This window comes from Cyrtonyx montezumae, unplaced genomic scaffold (genome assembly GCF_038088225.1).
Source record: "Cyrtonyx montezumae isolate F1298 unplaced genomic scaffold, pur_monq_1.0 scaffold_11, whole genome shotgun sequence".
NCBI lineage: Eukaryota > Metazoa > Chordata > Aves > Galliformes > Odontophoridae > Cyrtonyx > Cyrtonyx montezumae.
Genome location: NW_027071837.1, coordinates 9,502,158 through 9,523,253, shown reverse-complemented (window position 1 = coordinate 9,523,253; position 21,096 = coordinate 9,502,158). Strand labels below are relative to the sequence as shown.

Below are 21,096 nucleotides of genomic sequence, written 5' to 3'. Positions count from 1 at the left end.
TCTTTGCAACTTGTCATGTTTGTATGGTAGAGAGATTTTTCTGTTAAAAGGAAAAAACAAAACAAAACAGAATTTAACCTTTGTGCATGGGTTTGATTGCATGAGTGAGCATCTGTATTGCCACTTCCTTCTGGCTGCTGTCAGCTGGTAGGGAGTTCCCAAATTGCCTGAGACCCCACTGTAATTTCAAGTCAACAAGAGCTGCTGATTATACAGCATTTAAAGTTTAACCTCTGTTAAAAACAGAGGGAATATCAAAGCAGCCAGTTAAGCTCAGGGAAATCTTCCTCCTTTATCAAGAGCTCTGAGCACATCTGTGGCTGTGTTGTGGAGGAAAGGGGAAATTTTTATCTCCTGCTGCTTTAGGATAAAATATTTTCCAAATGATAATGTCATGCTTTCATTCAAGAGCAACTGTCCAGCAATCCCTCATCTTTCACCTCTTTTTCAGACCACCATGTGCATTAAGCAGGCCATAAAATAGCAGGCACAGGACTTGAGCAGCAGCAAGAACCACATCTTGCAGCTGCTGCAGTTACTGACCTGCTACTGGCATTCCAGCTTTGATCAGTGTCTCCAAGCAGTTGATTGTTGTGGCTGCTAATTCATATGCTTTTCCATGTTGACTTAAATGCAGAGGAAAGGATGTGACAGAATTGTGAACATGTGAAATCTGTCAGTAACGTAAATAAAAAAACAAATTCTTAATGTTAGGGCTTCTACTGTCTGTTTCTCTTGACCTTACCTGAAGGATTATGCAAGACTGGCTGATCATGTTCTTACTGAAATCAGTGGCATATAGAAGTTTGCTGGAATTCATCAGGACTGTTTTTGTTGATTTTTTCTCTTAAAACTCTGGAAAAATCTGGGACATCTTCAATTTCATGTAGAAATTTCCCTACAGGGCACACATATCAACACATATCATACAGGGCTTTGACACACACCTCAACCTGAAACAGATGACTTTGTTTTCACAAGAAAAAATGAGATTTTTTTAAAGCAGTTTAGTAGTAAATATTTAAAAAATTGTTTTAATTTTATTGCTAAGTAGCACATTTTAATATTTAATGTTGATTTTTTGTTTTTTCCCCAAACTATTTTTTAATCCCCTCTGAGGCTCCCTGCTATGGCCTGTTCAGCTCTACTGAAAAAAACCAGCAGGTCAGGATGATACTTTTTAACTGAGAAAGCTTCCACAGGAAGGATTTGTTGCTTTGGGTGACCTTGTCTGGAAAGAGTTGTGTTCTTTACTTGTTATTTGTAGTCTTAGCTAGGCATCCTTTCTAAATCTAGCTTCAAACTGAATGATTAAAACATATGAATAAGTGAGTGAATCAAGTAGAATTAACCTCCAAAGTAGAAACTGAGGCAACAGTACACTGTATTATGAAGTAGGACAGAAAGAAACAGATGGCAACTGCTGACCTTAGAACTATTAATTTTGATCAAATTGTAGAATGGACCTTTAAAGGTGTCCTTGTCCAACCGCCCTGCAATGATCAGGGACAACTACAGTTCCATCAGATGCCCAGAGCCCAGGTCAGACTGACCTTGAGTGTCTCCAAGGTTGAGGCATCCACCACCTCTCTGGATCTCCCCAGTCTTCCCTTCTCCAGGCTGCACAGCCCCAGCTCTCTCAGCCCATCCTCACAGGGGAGGTGTTTTCCATCCCTCAGATCACTTTTGTGACCATCCTTTTTACTCCCCTTTAAAATAGGTGTGAGGTTGCCTTTTTTCCAGTCACCAGAGACTTAACATGATCACCGTGACTTTTTCAAATACAATCAAGAGTGGCTTGGCAACTACATCAGACAGTTCCCTCAGGACTCTGGGATGTACCTCATCAGTACCCATAGACTTAGGGATGTTCAGGTTTCCCAAGCAGTTACAAACCTGATCTTCACTTACAACATGAAGGGCAATGCCTCCCCAGTTCCTGCCTTCCAAATCATCCACTCAAGGACTGTGTGTAGGGCAGTCACTAATGAAAACTGAGGCAAAAAATGTTGTTGAATACCTCAGCCTTCTCTCTGTTGTTACCTGTATTGCTCAATTTAAGATGGGGGGGGGGGGGGGGGGGGAAAGTACCAAAACCTTTCTTGTCCTTTGTGCTCCTTGCCAATCCAGTTCCAGTTGGGTCTCAGCTTTCCTGACCCCATCCCTAAACAGCCTAGCACCATCCCCCTACTCCCAGGTTACCTGTCCCTTCTTCCGCTGTTTGTGCATTTTATTCTTGCTGTCCAGTTTGACCAGCAGGTCCCAGTTCCACCATGACTATCTCTTGCCTTTCTTTCCTGATTTCCTTCCACCCAGTGATGAAGAACTCTTGTACCCTGAGGAAAGCTTCCTTAAAGGTGTATCAGGTCTGCTCTACTCCCTTGTCTTTCAGGGCAGATTCCCAGGGGGTTTTGTTGACTAACTCCCTGAAGAGCTGCAATCTGGCTTTCTTAAAATTAAGCTTCCTGATTTTATTCTTTGCCTATAAATATACCTCAAGAGCATGAACTCCATCACTGCATGGTCACTACAGCCCAGACGACCTTTAATTCTGATGTCACCAATCAGTTCCCTAGTGTTTGTGACTAAGGGATCCAGCAGTGCATTTTGTCTGAGGAGAAAAAAAAGCTCTCAACAAATTAGTGCTAAAGAAGAGATATCCCAATCTGCCTAATACGGGGAATTGTGTTAAAATATAACAAGTATTTCAGAAACTTTTTAAACAAATGAGCTGTAGTTGCTTGATGCAGTAGTCTATATGAAGATAAGCCTCTGTGTTAGCAGTTTGCCACCCCCCACCTAGCATTAAATAAGACATTCAGACATTAAAGTCTACCACAGCCATCAAAGCCACAAACCCACTGCCATCAGAGTCTACTGTAGTCAGAACAGCTGAAAGAACATAGAACAGAGCACTCTTTCATAAGCATAGAAGACTATCATTATTTTTACTTTTCATCTCCTGCACATATGTCCCAGGGAGAACTCACAATCTGTGCTTCCCATTTCTGGAAACAATTCACTAAACTTTGTAAACACTGGTGTTATGTATCTTCTGGGTACCCATGGTTACATAGATGTAAAGATCTCTTGAATTACATCCCACTACCCTGCTACTTTCTAAGTGTAATTCTATAACGGGATGCAAAGTACTGCAATAATAGTGGGGTGGAAAAATCTTTAGCTACTGCAAATGAGAACAAGCCTAAATGCAGCAGCTATGGGTGCAGAAATGAAGAAAAAGAGCTGCTTACCTTTAGAAAGCCTCAGGTAGGCACAGATCTCCAGCAAGAGATACTCTTGCCTCCACAGCCAACCCTTAAATGAGGTCTGGAAAGGCATGGATCCTGGCACCACCTCCTCTGCTCACTCAGGTGCATTGCATTGCATGCACCTGCGCTCCTTTGGGTTGGCCCTGCCTTCCCACCACATGCTCAATCACTGTTTCAGGCTGTGACTTAGCACTTCTGCTACACTAAGTCAGCAAGCATTGCTGCAGCAGTAAATAGCAGGTCTGAACCCAAAGCCTACCTCTTCCACCTTCAGAGGGAAGATCAGATCAAGAATGTTTCTGGTCCTCTGTCAGGGAGCTGTGGGTTTCCTATAAGTCATAGATACAAGTGGATAGCAAGGATCAGGCATGCCTGCCCTAAGCAACCTGGAAGGTAACACAGATTACAAGGCCTTCTACCTCTTCTACTCAGATGTCTGCATGAACTCAATGCAAAATCTCTTTCCTGGACATCCTCTGCACCCTTCACTAGGTATTTCAGATCACATATTCCTAAGAAGCTTAATTCAGCATTCAATCAGAAAACTGATTAAAAAGTGGTTTGGTTTTTTGTTTGTTTTGTTTTGTTTTTTCCTCCTGTTGCAACCCTTCCCCAGTACATATCTACTGAAAGATGTCCACTGCTGTCCCCTAAGAGGTCACAGAAAAATTAGAGTAGGTGAGACTGGAAGTACATATACACCCTCCATTGCTCAGCATATTAAGCCAAGGGACTTAAATACTTATATACTAGTAAGAAAAGAAGAGAAGCTGAAATTCACTGCTTTTACAGAAGCTAAAGCATGCAGTGGCTCTTTTCCGTCTGTGGCGTTCTAAAAATGAAGGTGAATTTTTGTTTTCCCACCCCGATCTGCAAATTGCTGTTTAGTCTTAGATCAGAGAAGAGTTTGACAACACCTTGCTGTAAAAATAAACTGATAGATTTGGGTCTGCATTTTACAGTCCCCCAACATAGATCTTTGATATTTCTTAGGAAAACTTTTTGTTTGAGGTTTGGAGGTGCTTTTGTTTTCTCTTTCTTAGCAAAGATTTGTTGCTCATATCCAACCTCTGTCATACTTTTTAAAAAAAAACAGCATTTGATCTTGCAGCATAAATAATATAAATAATTCATGAGAAAGACATTTTAAAGATCAAATCCCACTTTTTCTTTCTTCCATGTACTTCTTTATTTGGCATTAAAACTATAAACTGACACATTTTGGTAACAAACCGACTCCCCATGGAGAGCAGGCATGTCATCGGTTATGGAAACCATATCATGCCCACAATAAAACACCATATGTAAACCACTGAATAGTAAATACTGCCAACGTAGCATTGGTTCAGACTATTCTTCAATTATGTTTAAGCTTTTAATTCCATGTTCACTTGCTGTCTTTCCCTAGGACTACATTACACCCTTCTGAGACCTCATACTACAGTCAGTGCATTTGAAAATCAACATGAGCATTAGCAGCATTTTGTTTGTGAGCAATGTTATTTATTTCCTTTAAAAACATTGCTTCACAAATCTCTACTCCTAAGCTAACAAGAACATTTTTTTTCCCACTAATCTGTTATGTATCTCACTATTTAATACTTACTTCAAGTATGTGGCATATTTCAAAGGCTAAAACTTACTACTGTTTCTTGAGTGAGGGACACCGTTCAATATTTTAAACCAAGTTCTAATGGACTAAAAATCAATGTCAAAAACCTTTCAGTTCTGAAGTATGGCAAATTATACAAGCTACTCTTGTAGTAAAAGGGAACAGTTTCATCAACAGTTTGTGCTCCTTCCAAATCATTGGAAGCGCTGTTAGAAGGGGAGCACAATTCTGTTTCAAACATGCTACAGCAGAGACTGGATGATGCAGCAGAAAGAAAAATCCTACTCACAGAGTGCAGCCCAGCCACAGCTGTTTCTTGGTGACAAACAGGGAAGACTGCTGTTGCTCCTTGACTCTGACCTTGCAGATATAAGGGAGCTTCACAGGTTGGATGGCACTTCCTCACAGGTGGGATTCTTCCTTGGAACAGGAGCAATAAGAAGGGCAAGTACAGTCCCCAAATCTCCAGCCTGCCAGGGAACTGAAAGCCACCTCCTGGCCTTGAATTGCTTAGCTCTACTTTTCACTTGCTTTGGAGCACACCTTTCAGTGCTGCTCTTACAGCTCTCCTGAAGGCTCACAGAAGAACATCAGGGTAAATTAGCCCATCTGTTTCCCTTTGGCTGAGATTCAGTAAAACATTGTTTAGTAATGTGCTTAAACAAATGCTTAACCTTAAGCTTGCTATTAAAGACCTAAGAAAGCTCTCTGCTGGATTCAGAGCATAAACCACTAGAAGAGGAAAAGGAAGGTGTTCATGGTCTGTCACATGGTGGGAAGCTGGAGAAACAAACTAAGAGAGTGCTTTCAATATATACCAGCATTTGTGCATACGACAAAGGGTGGTGAAGGTGGTGGTCACATGTGATGACAAAACAGGAGAGACTGTGGCAGGGAGATTTCAAGTGACATTGCTACACACACACACACACACAAAAAAAAAAAAAAAAAAGGAAAAGGATTGCACAACACTACTTTCTGATATTGTTTCATGTCATCTGTCTCTGTTTCAGTGGCTCCAGTCCCAAGAACACAAACACTATAGTAGCAAAGGCCTAAGTGCCAAAGGTGCAGAGATGTGGCTGCACTGCTAACCAAAAGCACAAGGACACTGTGTAGTTTCTGTCTCTTCCCTGCACTACAGCTTGTACTAATGCAAGTCCTCATGTAATCACTGCTTCATCAGCCATGAGAGGTAGAAGCAGTGGTTCAAACTCAGTGTGATCACAGAGATGACGAAGGAGGTGGCAGTTTCCATACAGTTTTATGACTGCCCCTTTGCTATACATACTTCTTGTTGGTACTGACCTGTCTTCTAAACTAAAGCAAGACAACACATCTGCACAACCAATCTCTTTGTAATACATTCTACCTCCTACAAATTGGATATAAATATTTTTCAAAAGGAGAAATCGACCAGATCTTTATATATGGATTCTTGTAGACAACACAATCCATCACCTTTCCATTATAGAACTATACAGAATGAAATATTTAATATGTGATACATTAAATATTAATGCCCAATGCATCACAGAGATCTCTGAAAGTTTACCTGAGTATATAAGCTAGAGTGTACATTTTTGTAGCAGCTCAGCCTGTTTCCACATAATTCATTGATTTGCTTGCTAAGTGCTTCACAAGTGCCTAAGCAATTCTGTGATCCCAAAGTCACCTCTAACAAAAAAAATCCATCTCTGGACCTACAGAACAAATTGCTTCAGTTCATCCCTCAGTGTCTCTCAAATATGCTCTTCACTGTGAGCTTCTTGCCTCACTTGCGACTATCACCCCACATTCTGTTATTCTGGTTTTATGTAGCTGTGGTAGAAGAAGGATGCTGAAACAAACAGAGGTGATTAACTGCTGTTGTCATTCAAACCTGAGCAAAAATCAGTGTTACATCCTCCTCTGTAGAGAGGACTGCAAGTTTTTTTTTTTGTTTTTTTTTTTTGTCAGAAGCATTGGGCAGGCAGAGAAGGGAAATGTAAGGAAGGTTCAGAACAAAAGCAGCTGAGGAGTGGTATGTGCAGGAAGGAGCACCCTGCTGGGATAATTAAAGAGCTACCATGGGATTTATTCAAAGAGCAAGGCCCTAAACATATTTAGTTTTTAACCCTCAGATCTTTGAAGAACTGTGCACAAAGGGCTTCCAAAATGCCTACTGTGTGGGAGAAGAAAGACTCCGAGCCCTAACCCCAAAGCACTTGCTGCTGAGCTCCTGGGCCCTCACCTTGGATGTTGCTGTGGAGCTGGAGTTTAGCAGCTCAGCTTTCATCCAGGTCCTGAAGATGGTCCCCACGCTGGTTTCCACTTAAGTGCCAGAACACAACGCAGCCAGAATCGCTTTCACAGCCACACATTTTTGTGTCTGTTTCTTTCTGTCTACATTACAAATGCCTCACATTACACTTCTCCCCGTGCCCCGTGAGACTGTCATCTTTCCCACTGAGGAACATGAGCTAAGGATGTCTGAGGAAGCAAACAACAGTTGTTAATCGATCAGAAGAGCCTGTGCCAAGCAAAGCAAAGTGCTGCCTTCTCTCCCTTCCACCACACCTGAGGTAAGGCTGGGGCTTCTAAAAAGAGTAAAAACAACAAAAATCCAATCCCTGCAGGGAGCAGGAACAAGCATACTACTATATAAAGGGATGCTCGGGAACCAGCCAGGACCTTTAACCAGATGTGACACCTCAGATTTATGCACAGGTTTTCCTAAAGACATGCAGCATCTGGCTGGCTTTGCTTCATTCTTGATACAAAAAATTAAAAAAATTAAAAAAAAAAAAGCCAAGCACCCATCAGCAAATGACTCCTCTTCCTACAGCCCAGAACCAAAGGACCCTCCTCTAAGGGCTTTGAATTCCTCCCCAGTTTTGACTCACTGATAAAGATTATTAGGTCATTTGGAGCAGCTGTGGTCTATCATGGAAATTTTTGGTGTTTTAAACCCTGCATTTCTTTTCAACACTAAATAAGCAAATAAACAAACAAATAAATAAACAAAGCCCTGTGGTGGTAGTTCACACAAACAGTCCAAGTAGCCTGAAACCCTAAGAAAAAAGCAAAGTTTCAATTTTTAATCCACTCCAAACTCATTTAGGTATGAAAGATGGACGTGGTGGTGAGGAAGTAATTGCTGCACAGGGGCCCAATTACTCACATGCTTCAAAACAAACCAAAACTCCCACCTAGCCTGATTGAAAGGTTTAATAGGGTTGGATAAAGAAATGGGTAAAGAGATATTGCAGACCTATAGAACTGTCAGCTTAAACCTTTTTGGTTTTCTTTATTTTTATTACAAGTTATCACTAACCAAATTGTTACTCTTACCTATCGCTACCATTCTTTGTATGTATGAGTTTGTTTATTTATTTAACTTAAGATGCTGTTTCACATGAATAAAACCCTCCAAACTCTACAAGAAACTGATTTCTGGAAGGTTTACATAATGAATCCAATAAGTGTGAGGCCCTGCCCTGGGGTCTGCTATGTCTTTAGGGATCTGCTGACTTAATACAGCCCCCAAGAGTTACAGATGTGTAAAAGTGACACCTTAATAGCAAGGATTTCCTTTATTACATTTCCAATTTTTTTTTTTTGTAATTAAAAAAGCTTACTACACAGATCAACTATAAAGTATTCCACTAAGCATGGGCTGGGTCAGAATCTCCTTGAGGCTAAATCCAAGTAAAGGAAATACTTCTCCAGCCTTAATTACAGCAGTGTCAGGTGGTGCTCCATTAATCTGACCTTTGGCTTTATGTTAGCTGAGCCAAGTAAATAAAAAATCATAAATTCTCAGCAACAAACACAAGCATACCTTATCATTCACAGTGTGAAGTTGTTACTACAGTGCCATCTTCAGTGCACTACACAAATTGGAGTTTTCCTGTAGAGGATTTTTCATTGTTCTTTATGGGTTGGAAATGGACTAAAGGAATTTCTGCTGCACAGAGGAATGAGATAAAGAAAAGGAGAAAACCTTTCTTTGCTGATGAGAAACACAGTGTTTTGAGAATCACTGATTCATTTTCTGGATAACAGAAGTATAAGCAATAATCAGGCAAAGGGATCGGTCTGGTCTGGGCACCAAAATAGACTTTGAGATAAAAAATGATAGTCTCAATCCACTGTCAATAATATTTACCAACAATACTTAGAAATTATAATTTTGCACGTGGACATGTACTATGGTTGTTATATAACAGAGTCATTAAGCACTGTTAATGCTAGTTTTACGGCATGCTATGTACAGACAGGGAAAAAAAGATACATATACACTAATACGACACAGGATCTGTTCTACCTGTACTATGAAGAACATGTCATATGAATAAACAGGCTTTTCTAGCCTGGTCCCACACTTTAGACCTGCTAGTCCTGCTTATTTTACTTCCCTGTCATGTCAATACAACGAATTTACTGAGCCCTGATTATTGGGCTGGACATTCTCTTTATTGTTCCTTGGCCCAGGCCTTGGATGTGCTGGGCCATGCTACAGAAGTCTGCTTCAGGGGGTACAGAAGATGACACATCAGCAAAATTAATCTCCATGCTTCCATTGCCCCCAGGTACATCTTATGATAAATACCTGCACAAGTAGATATGAATACACATTGGTTCATACAACCCCACGTGGCCATGAGCAACTCTAGGCAAACTGACCTCATGCATATCTAATGTCAAAGGAAATATTTGTGTGATTATAGCAAGGAGGATCTGACTCCAGTTCTATACCTCAGCCCCACAGCTGGCCAGCATAAGCTGGAACTGCCACAGGTTTCAATCATGTACTATTTAACAAAAAAAGAATCATTCTATTTTTATATAGCAGACACTCCTTGGAGGGAATATATTTGCTTATCTTTTTTTCAGCTTCTATGTTTTCTTGCATATGGCTGAGAGCTGTATTGCTCTGTACAGAGAAAACAAGTCTATTCAACTGTTGAAGGAGAAAAGTATACAGAAAGGAAAATCCAGCTTATTCATTTTCAGTGATATTTCTCACCCTGAACAATAGAGTACTATATACAGTGCAGTGGTAGTTCCCTTTTGAAATGGATTTTATGTTGATAATAGTCATCATTTGCATGCTGCTTTCATTTTGAAAGCATATTACAAATGTAAGGAAATCCTCACCAACACGTTTTAAAATATGTAATCCTTTTGTTACATGCTGAAGTGGTGAAGGGTATAAATTACTTGACAAAGCCACGCAGTTTGTCACACTGCTGTTGGTCATTATTTCTTTCAGTTGCTAACTGTATACATTACTATTTTTAACAAAATCACAAAATCATGTTCACAGCATTGCTCCAACAGCTACAGTCCAAAACATATTTAAAAGACAAAACTACTTAGTTAAAGAAAAAAGTCTTTTCCTCTTTTTTTCTTCTTCAAAGAAGAAACCTTAACTCTAGGATATTCACAATGCAGTTTTTCTTTATTTACATCTTAGAAAACCATGGGCATTAAAAGCAAAAGGTTTTTGCTGGACATTTAAGCACCATCTCCTGATTGCATCTGAAAACATATAGATACACTGAATCGATCCCAAAAGTAAAGATCTTCACTGGGATAAAGCAGTGCAACCACACACAGTATTTAAGACAGAAAATATAGGAACTCCAATTATTTCAGGGCTAACTCCATCCAAAGGCATCACTCTCTGTGTGATGTTTGCAGTATTGTTCTCAACATCATCAAATTGCATACACACCTCTGGCTGCAAGCCAGGAGCTTAAGACGGGTCCTGAAGAGCTCTCATTGATCCAACACCCATTAAAGCAAACAGGGGAGCATTCAGAATCCTGCATTTAGTTCCTACCACACAAAAGGCAGCAAGACAGTTAGGATGCATCTTAGTAGATAAATTGTGCCCTGAGCTGCACATGAGTTCCTTGCCTCCCAAAGCATACACAAAATCAACAGTGAAGCAAGTTGAAAAGCTGCATGCTAAAAATATGTCACAAACTACGTGCTTTCTGTCCTTTTTGCTAAAAGATAAATATAGATATTATCCAGCTGACCATTCTTTAAAATTTGTTTTTGTTTTTGGTTTTTTTTTTCAACAGTGAAACAAATTGAAATTCATTCTATTTTCTTTTCAGAAAAAAAAAAAGAAGAAAAAAAAAAGATACTTCCACTCTTCTCCTCATGAATTATTTTTGGGTACAAACAAACACAGACTGCACATACACCAGACTGGTGATCTGGCATCTTATTTATGGTGTACAGACAAGAAGAATATCCCACTGAGAAGGACTCACAGAATCTCCGAAATCCTGCCAGGGAGCAAGGAAATCTCCTGTAAGGTACATTGTTTCCTGCAGTCTCTTGCAGTGAAGAGCTCAAAATCTGTCAAAACACTCTACCTTTTGTGACTCTTCTTTCAGATGTACTTACTGTGCTGTGGCTCATATTCAGATAAAAGCACCAACATATCTCATGAAGAAAGTCTCTACCAAAAAAATGCTTAACAAATATTAGGTATGGAGTATTCTGCCTACAAAAGAACTGTTTACACACAGAAGTATCCATAGTAAGTTAAAAACTTCTCCATTGCAACCTAAGTAATGTGTCCAAGACAGGTCAGTGAATGCTAACACCAAAACCTACCAAAAGATCTCACAGATATCTGCAAGATTTAACCCACAATGACTGCTGGGATTCAGTTGACTGAATCCCATCTCCTCTACACTGCACAGCTTACAGCCATGGAAAAGCTATGACTGTCCAACTTCTGAATCTTCCTAATAGAAGCTTAAACCATTTCCTATTCCTCTCTGGGTAACATATCATCTGATGTTCTGAATATCGTATGTTATGGATCATCTATCATCTGATGCGACTCAGAAACCATCCAGGAAAGACTCCTACAGTTTGCTTTTTCATTTTTATTTAATTTTTTATTTTTATTTTTTTACATTTTGAGAAAACCTATTTCTCTGTCTCTTTGGAAAGTTATTTAACCCTTCTAGACAAATATTCTGCTGCAGAAGACTGGGCAAAGTGAAGTGTGAGCATGAAGGGGAAGGACAGCCCAGCTGGTCGCAGGGCACACATCTCCGGGAGACTTGGGCATGGTGGTAATGAGTCAACACTGGACTAGATGATCTTAGTGGTCATTTCCAACCTTTATGATTCAATGATTTTATGAAATGACACTGAATTAAATTAAGAAATGAAATGCTTGTGAATGAGGGAAACAGACTGAGAACAACTTGTTATTGCGCATATGCAAAATGGCTAGTATGCAATATAAAGATCACCTTTTAGTTGCTGATTTAAGTCCAAAGGGTCTCATAGAAACACTTTAAATCTTTGTGCATGCACACATAGATGTATATATATATTCTTATACATTTAGCATTAGCACCAGTTAAGTTTCTTCTTGTTTGTTCCTGATTGTTATGTGTGGTTTTAAGAAACAAATTAGTGTGAAAATACTACAACAATTCATAGCAAGACAAAGAAAAATCAATATAGTAGAGCATCAGTTTGGGACTAATTAATGGTATTTTAGAAATAACAGTCCGCTCAAAATGTCCTGTTTTTCAGGAAACCAAAGAATTATATCAAGTATTACTAATGACCATGAATAAAGTGAAAAGTACAGATACTTCCAAGTAGATACTAATTAATGAGTGAGAGGAGCAGGGAGTATTACACTATAGGGAACAACTTGTATTAGGAGATAACTTGCATTATTAAGATGATAGCATATTTATTTTATCTACTCTGTATTCCAAGTCTATGTATTAAAATAGCATATTTTAGCAGTTTTGCATCCATACTACAACAGAATGCCCACAGCAATTCAATCAATAGAATTCCTCTGACATCAAATGGGCACAGGACTGCACCTACTCTATATTCTCTCCCACTGTTATTTGAAATTAAGAACAGCTCTATCACACATACTAATGATTAAAAAGACTATATTTTCTTTCAAGTAAAAAAAGAAAACAACAACAAAATAGCTTATTTTTTATTTCATTGACAGAAGGATCAGCTCCTCACATAATACGGTAAATTTTTGCTTTAGTGCTCACCAGAGTAAAGGTGGTTTGATTCCACCAAAGATTGCTGAGTTAGTATGATTTCCATTTGCATGCTTACATACTAATATATGTTTACACAGTGCGTTCCTGAGAGGAGTTTGTCCCTGAGTATTAACATTCCTAATACTATTTCCTAACACAACACTAATCAGAATACATAAGGATAAATGAAACATAATTAGAAACATGTTCTCCCCTCCCACTAAGTTTTTTTCCTAACCTTTGTTAAATATTTTTATTACAAAATCTAAATTTGGAAGTTAAACTGCCTGAAGATGTCATTTCAATTTCATTTAGAAAAAAATAACCAATAATTTTCTTCCTTTTATTTGAAATGATTAATGAAAAGGGAGCAGAATCAAAGACTGTCCCTCTGAGCATTTCTGTGTTGAAGATCTCAGAACCCAAACAAAAATAAATACTGCTCATGTTACTAATGCAAAGAGAACGACTGTTTTCTGAGTGACTATACATACTACAAAAGCAACCAGGATTTGGTTAAGACAATAAAAAAATAATAATAAACTGTCCAAAGTAGTTCGAAAACACGTATGTTTAACTACACGATAGATTCTCCAGTACACAAATGTTTTTTCACAGGCATGTAACAAAGTCTACTTTCAGAAATACAATGGCACCAAACAATTTCATTAATATTTCATAAAAATTCTAAGTAAATGCTGGCTAATGTTTTGACATTGCTGAAGGCAAACAAAAGTCATAACCTACAGCTTTCTGTTTCACGCTAGATTAGACTTTAAAAGTAAGTTTTATATTATAAACTAATCTAGGATAATAATGATTGAAGCAGGGTAAAACCAATATGTTTCATTTTCTTTATTTTATTTGAAAATAGAGTAATTATAAATACATTCTTTTGATATTTCCTACCCAACTCTTTGGATGCAACCAATAAAGAAATCAACCCACAAAACAAGCAAACAAAAAAACCCAACAACAACAAAAACAAACAAAACAAAAACCCTCACTTTGTTCATTTCATACAATATCAATATACAAATCATGCAGAAGATATAATAGACATTATACTACCATCAAGTTCTGGATGGGCTTCGTTGATTCTGACACATTTGTTAACATTTTTTTCACTAGGCCATGCCTTTTATCATTTATAATGTCATTATGGCTTTTCTCAAATAAAAATCATTTTTAAAAAGATGTTATTATACTAGACTTCTATATCGCTGTCAATCGTGAACACTAAATGCAAAATGTAACTCGCAAAAAAAGCCTTGCATTCTTGTACCATAGAGTTGATTTCTGATAAAATTGCACAATTTTTTTTTTCAAGGAAACGAGTACACTTTATTGATTTTGTTTAAAAATGTAAACTTCTTTTATAATACAACAAACACAACAGGTTATGTTAACACCATCACTGATTTAGTTTATGTCTACGGGTCTTAACAGCCATTTTACAATCATGGCCACTCAAACCAATATAACAAACATCTGTTAAGCCACATTTGTAGAGCCACTTTCCCAGAACAACTCAGTGTAGATTTGAATGGATGTTACACTAAAACTGCTGCACAGACGCATACACCATTTCAAAACGTGGAGGAAAGAAACTGATATTAAAGTTGTCATTCAAAGTAACAGTGTCACAGAAATAGTGTTCCGCCAACTTCTGCATTCTTGACTTGCAGTATTAGGCCTACATATTGCACCACAAATGTAAAACATCCAGGGACAATCTCTACAGGAAGGTCCAGATTGTGCAATCTTTATGCTGGTGACCCCACATTCAGATGCATAATCCCAGAATGGTCAATGGACAACTTGAGGACAAACAACAACCACCAGCTTGTAGTTAGACAGCGGGAATCCATGCCTTAAACACATCACTTCTGTGCCTCCTCTCTTGGAAGCCAACAACAAACTTCCATTTAAGCCCCACTCTTGGGCAGGTGGTACATTATTAGCTCAAGAATAATAACTCCATATATGATTTAAGTTTAAAGGCTTTACTAGATTGGGACCTCAAGGAGTAGGAAAACCTGACCCAATGTAATGGTACAGCATAATGGCTCAGTTCTTCCTGTCTTAGTGAACAGAGTAACACAGGTAGAAAAAAAAAAAGGAAAAAAAAAAAAAAGAGAGAGAGAACATTAACTTAATTGATTTAGCTTTGGAATTTGTTAAGTGCTTTTTAACTCAGGGACACACTCACCATAAATATATCATGTTTATACCATTTAGAAGTAGTAGCAAATTTGCTACTTTTCTTATTTTTCACACCTGACTTCAACAGAAGGGTATGGGACATGGCAGCCTCTAACAATACACTGATGCCTTATGCTTTGGAGAATCCCTGTGAACACTGACACGCAGCACTGCGCAGAGCAGTCCTGGGATCCATTATCCTCAGCCTGTTGATGGAGTCATTATGATCTCTCATGTCAATGCATCTTTACCAGCTTCTTAATCCACAGACTCTTGACACAGTGAGCTCAAATGCTCTCCTTCAAGTGTTGACCATGTATTGTGTTACTGAACAACTAATAACTTTTTATGCCAGAAATGCATATGTGCATAGCATCCATCTCCTGAAAATCCCTGTGACAGCTTGAAAGAAGCAAATTATTGTGCATGGATAGCAGCAGCTTTTTGAAAGAAATCCAGCCATTCATTAATCTGTTATCATTTTATTATCTGCAGTCATTTATATACTTCATACTCTGGATAAAATAATAAAATAACTCTCTTTCTAAGTTACAAGAGCAGAAACAAATGCCTGAAAGTAGAAGAATGTCTTTTTGTTTTGCTTTCCCTGGAATAAAGAAGTAGTGTGGGTATTTTGTCTTCTTTTCTTTTCTTTCTTTCTTTTTTTTTTTTTTTTTTGGAATCTTTGTAAAAATATACTGCAGGCTGTTTGCCAAATATCATTCCGGAATAAAAATTTTACAGCAGTGCCATAAAGCCCTGGAATTAGTGGTTTGTAACGGAAAGAGCTGACACAGCCTTTTCCACAGTGGTACTGTTGGGTCTTGCTGTAATGTTTGCTCGTTTCACATTCATGACAGACATTAGTATTTACATTCTCATAATCTTGATTGATTATAAAATGAGGATGAGGATTAAAAAAAGAAAAAAAAAAGAAAGAGTTCTGGAAGCAAAGGAGATAGAGTGTATAATCCAAAGCTCTTTGAAATGAATGGAAAAATTCCTGTTCATGTCAAGGAACTTTTGTTAATCTCACAGTGCAGATTTTCTGTATGATGCTTTAGCATTATATCTCAATCCTTATCTCAAGGTACCATCTACTAGTGAGATAAGTGGGGATTTTCCATTCTCCTGAATACTCTTTCTTCCTAGCAATTCACATTCAGCCTTCACAAAAGCAAGTTTTACTCTCTAGATACGAGATACACAATACTCTGAGCTGAGACCACTATATTTATTTTACATTGTGGTTTTAAATAGAAGTAATTTGCTATATTGTTTACTCTTCTGATTTTATTTTTTTTTTGACTGACAGAAACCAGGCAAGTAAGAACAGAAAGTGTATGCATACACAATGAAAATATTACCTTTATCATGAACTCCTGTAAATACATGTAGTGCAAACTACTCAGATTAAGCTGTAAAACCCTGAAAAGCAAGACAACTGGTGGCAAAATAATTGCCTGAGACACAATACTAAAAAACTAATGGATCTATTTCAAAATGCACCATTGGTAACAAATCTGAAATAAGATAGTATGCTAATTTTACAAGAATAGTACAGAACAATTTTATTATTATGATACCTGATCACTTAATTCCAGATAACTCTATACATTACATCCCCCCATTTGTTTGGTATATTGTTCTGTTTTTATTTATATCGAATGATTAATGCATTGCGATCAGGAAAACAAGTCAGGCATATTAAATACATATTAAGGAGTACATATTTCCTATTTAGTATACAAAGTATTTCATAAATATGAATTATATTACAAAAATAATTTCTGCTACGCTCACACAGCAAGCACTTTGACAATTTCGGACAACCCGTCAAGGTTGCAAGTTTTTCACGTAACTGAGAAGGAACTCTAGGTTTAATTGGAGATGAGTCTTACAACAGGTTCTGCATAAACATCAAATATTTTCTTCAGATGCCACAAATACCGCAGAAGTGAAGTTGAACTGTTTTCTTCCCTTGATTTTTTTGTTTTGTTTTGTTTTTAAATGTTACGTATAAACATGTATGCTTCAAGTGGTCTAATTTATTTCGCAAGTATGTAATTCATGGTATTTTTAAACAAATATTTGCACAATTTAACATTATATTCCAGTGGTTTCAAGATGCAGGCCATAAATGTAACCAATTTACACATACTATCGAATGTTCTCTCTTTGCATGCTTGTTACTTTTCAGATAATCTTTAAACAGTGCCATTACAACACCACAAAAGGATTACTCCAGTTCCACCAACTTAAATCCACGTGCAGGATGAAGGACCCAGCTGAGGTATGAACACCAGTACCAAGTTTCTTGTGTTTGCTCTAACAAATCACAAGGAGACGATGGTTTTGCATTTAAGGTACAAAACATATATGCCTCTTGAGGTTAAATTCAGTGTAACGTGTATAAAGCATCCCTTTGGCAATGCAGTTTGCAGTATCCCTACAGGATTCCACAGGGCATGAGCTTTATGTAGTAAAATCTACTAAGGAAATTCTCCTCTAATTGACAAATCATATGCAGCTACAGTTAATCAGACACCCTCAGATACACCTGCCTCTATGCCTACCAATGTAATATAGTATTTTGGAAGTTAGAAGTCAACAAAAGGCACTTTCATCATTAAATAAATGTCCTCTGTAGGCAATTAGATTGCATGACCTATATTTTATTCAAAGCTGTTTGTTCTTCAAGGACTTGTAGGTAGTCAGGTGAACCTTGAAGTTTAGCTTTTAGTTCAAAATATTCACTTTTCCTTTGTTCTACTACAATTTTACTATGATTACCACCTATTAGAGATTTCTTGTTTTTTTTGTCTTGCTGTTTCTCTGGGTAACGTATTTCAAAGCCACTGACCCCTATGCTGTTGTACTCTTTTTTACTTTCGAGAAAATTTTGAATAAAGACATTGGAATCCCTCCCAGGGAATAGCTCATCCAGTTCATCGATTGTGCTAAGTCTTTTTCTGGAATCCGCATGCAATAAATCCTTCTCCTTGTCATTCATATTTCTCAGAATGACTTTTTGCCCTGGCGGATCAGCAAACGTGAAGCCTGTTTCAGACTCCTTTAAGCCACAGGTGTGACTTTTACTCATCTGCTCAATGGTTTGAGGAATGAAGGCCTCTGCGCCTAATCCGTCTTTTTTGTTTGACTTGTGATCGTGCTTTCTTAGCTGCAGTTGCATAGTACTGCATTCTTGATTTCCAATCCCTTCATGCTTTACAGTTGGTTTCTTGTTGCGCCGAAGCACAAAAACAAGAAGACAAAAAGCAACAAACACTGTTAAAATAAGCACAACTAATATGCTTAAGATTAGTATGGACAATGGAACTGGGCCACCAGGAGGACTCCTGACAGGTCCCAGTGGTGTTGTAAAAGAGACAGCGGGCACAGGACTAGTGAACAGAGCAGATGGCTTGTTTAAAAGTTTAGGACAGAGGATCTCATTTTTCAGAGACTTTAGTTCAATGTTAGCAAACTGTACGGGCGTTTCACACTTTAATTCCTTCACCACAATACCTTCATTTAATTTTTCAAGCCACAGTTTCAAAGCAACTAAATCACAAGTGCAGTCCCATGGATTACCTTCCAAATCAATTTGTGTAAGGGATTTCAGCTGATCAAGAACGCCACTTACAGGTAAATACATGAAATGATTGTTCCTCAGATTCAGTCTGGCAAGGGGTGCCCCGGCAAAAATGTATGCTGGCAAGCTTCGTAGAAGGTTGTTGTTCAGGTAGAGCAACTGCAAGTTTGGCATTAAGTCAAAGGTGCCTGCTAAGATTTCTTTGATAACATTGTATTCCAAATACAGATATTGCAGGTTGTGAAGGCCAGCAAACATTTCTGGGCTCAGGCGCTCTATCTGATTGCCATTGAGATACAATCTCCGTAAATTTGTAAGGTTGCGGAAAACTTCTCCTCGGATCGCCGAAATCCGATTGCTGCCTAAATGGAGTAAATCCAGCCCCTCAAACTCAGTGAAGTCTGTAGTGTCCACATCCTTAATATAATTGCCATTTACGTGCAATTTCTTGGCATTTAACGGTTTTGGTAGGAGTTCAGCCATTGACTCTATGTTTCTTTCTTGGCAATTTACACTTAATCCCAAGTCAGAAGGATGTGTTTTGCAAACACAGGGAACCGGGCAAGGAGTTAAAGGAGGCACCCTGGTCTGATAAGATATAATTTGACTGAGGTTGCGATTAGACAGTGCTTTGCCTGCTACTATCCCCGAGATCTTCGAAGGATTTGTAGTCTTCGGTGGCTTCGTGACTAATCTGTGCACTGACGTTTGAGTGGTATGACCATTGGGAGTGCTGTAACCAGGGTCCAGCTGCGAGGGAGGGAGAATGCGTACATCAAAATCACTCCCCGTCCCCATGGAGCACAGCTCTTGCTTGTTGGTTTCTTTTAGCAGCCTTCCATACAAGTCACTGGGTGTTTCACAGATAGCTTCTCCAATGTAGATATTATAGGGCATGTTCTCCAGCCATGCTTTCAAAGGCAACAAATCACAAGTACAATTCCAGGGGTTGTCTTCCAGCTGCAATTCGACAATTCGCCCAATGTGTTCCAGAACTCCAATGTATGGAAGCTTCTGTATTCGATTCCCTCGTATATCCAGATGGGTTAGAGAAGCAAATCGAAAAATATTATCGGGAAGGAATGAAATCAGATTGTCATTAAGGATCAGGACTTTCAGCTTGTGAAGCTTATTGAAGGCTCCCCGTTCAATAAACTTGATTAAATTGTAGTCAGCTTGGAGATACTCCAAGTTCTCTATGCCCAGGAAAGTGTCAGCTCGGAGAATCTTTAATTCATTGTTGTTCAAGTGCAACTGTTTTAATGCACTAAGACCCAAAAAGGCCCCTCCCTCAATGTTCTGCAGCTTATTATTACCCAATTGCAGGGACACTGCGTGTGTAAAGTTAAGAAAGGTATTTGGATATAGAATAATTAGCAGGTTGTTTTGAAAGTTGAGGTGGTAAAAATTAGACCATGGTGGCTTAAGCTGATTTGGTCTGTAGACTGCAACCTTCTCACAGTTGACATAGAGTACATTCTCAACCGACACACAGGAGCAAACACTGCAAATTTCCACAGATATATCAGCATCTGCAGTTGTAGAAGAAACTGGAGATGACAGAACCAGAAAGAGCCACAGAAACATCTTCTTGTGATCAGCAAGCAACCTTAGGCTCCTGAACAAAGATAAAGTATCTAAAGAAGAAAGAAGGAAAGAAAAAAGAAATTTTTTTTCAGTTGTCACAGTTCCAAAAAGTCATTTGGGTTAAAAATTGTATTCCACTGAGCTACTGTACCTGCCAAGGATTATAGATAAACTACAAGCATCAAATTTAGAACAACAACATGAAAAATTTTAACAACCAAATACACGGGAGCTGGAATCTCAAATACAGAATGTAAATCGCTGTAGATAAACACAAATAACTGTAAGGTCTGTCAAATATTTCTATCTGCCATACATGACAAGCGTGCATAACTAACAAAGTGAAATAACCAAAGGAGATTCCAATTTTATGCACATATACTCTCCTCGATCCTGCACTGCTCACACACTGCCATGCATTTCAGGGATATTAAACACAAATGCTGATGTTATGCGCACCCAAACATCTTAGCTGGGAAAGCACAGTATAGAAAAGATGAAGATGCAGTCACAGAAAACAATGCCAGTACAAAGTAGAGTAGGTATCTACAGCATCGACCCATATAGACTGTCATCACTACAATAGTGAAATTCACTCAAGGGATACATAGGCATGCACACACCCTGCTTCTGTTGCTCATCATACCTTGTTTGAATAGATAAGTAGCAAATTGATCACAGAAATACAATGAACTACCCAGAAAATTAGAAGATCAGCTGTGGGGGACTAATGGAAGCACACGGCTATGGAAGAAGCATGCACAGGCATTCAGCCCC

At 38.4% G+C, this 21,096-nt stretch overlaps 1 protein-coding gene across 1 annotated transcript; it reads right to left on the bottom strand.

The window, feature by feature from the left end:
- Positions 1-16,249: 16,249 nt before the first annotated feature.
- Positions 16,250-20,334, bottom strand: SLITRK4 (SLIT and NTRK like family member 4). The gene has a single exon (XM_065729778.1). It carries the CDS (start codon positions 20,317-20,319, stop codon positions 17,806-17,808), a length of 2,514 nt encoding a protein of 837 aa, XP_065585850.1. The 5' UTR covers positions 20,320-20,334; the 3' UTR covers positions 16,250-17,805.
- Between the last annotated feature and the right edge of the window lie 762 nt (positions 20,335-21,096).

Excerpts from the sequence above, each read along its gene's own strand:
- SLITRK4 (XM_065729778.1), bottom strand. The coding sequence starts at position 20,319 with ATGTTTCTGTGGCTCTTTCTGGTTCTGTCATCTCCAGTTTCTTCTACA.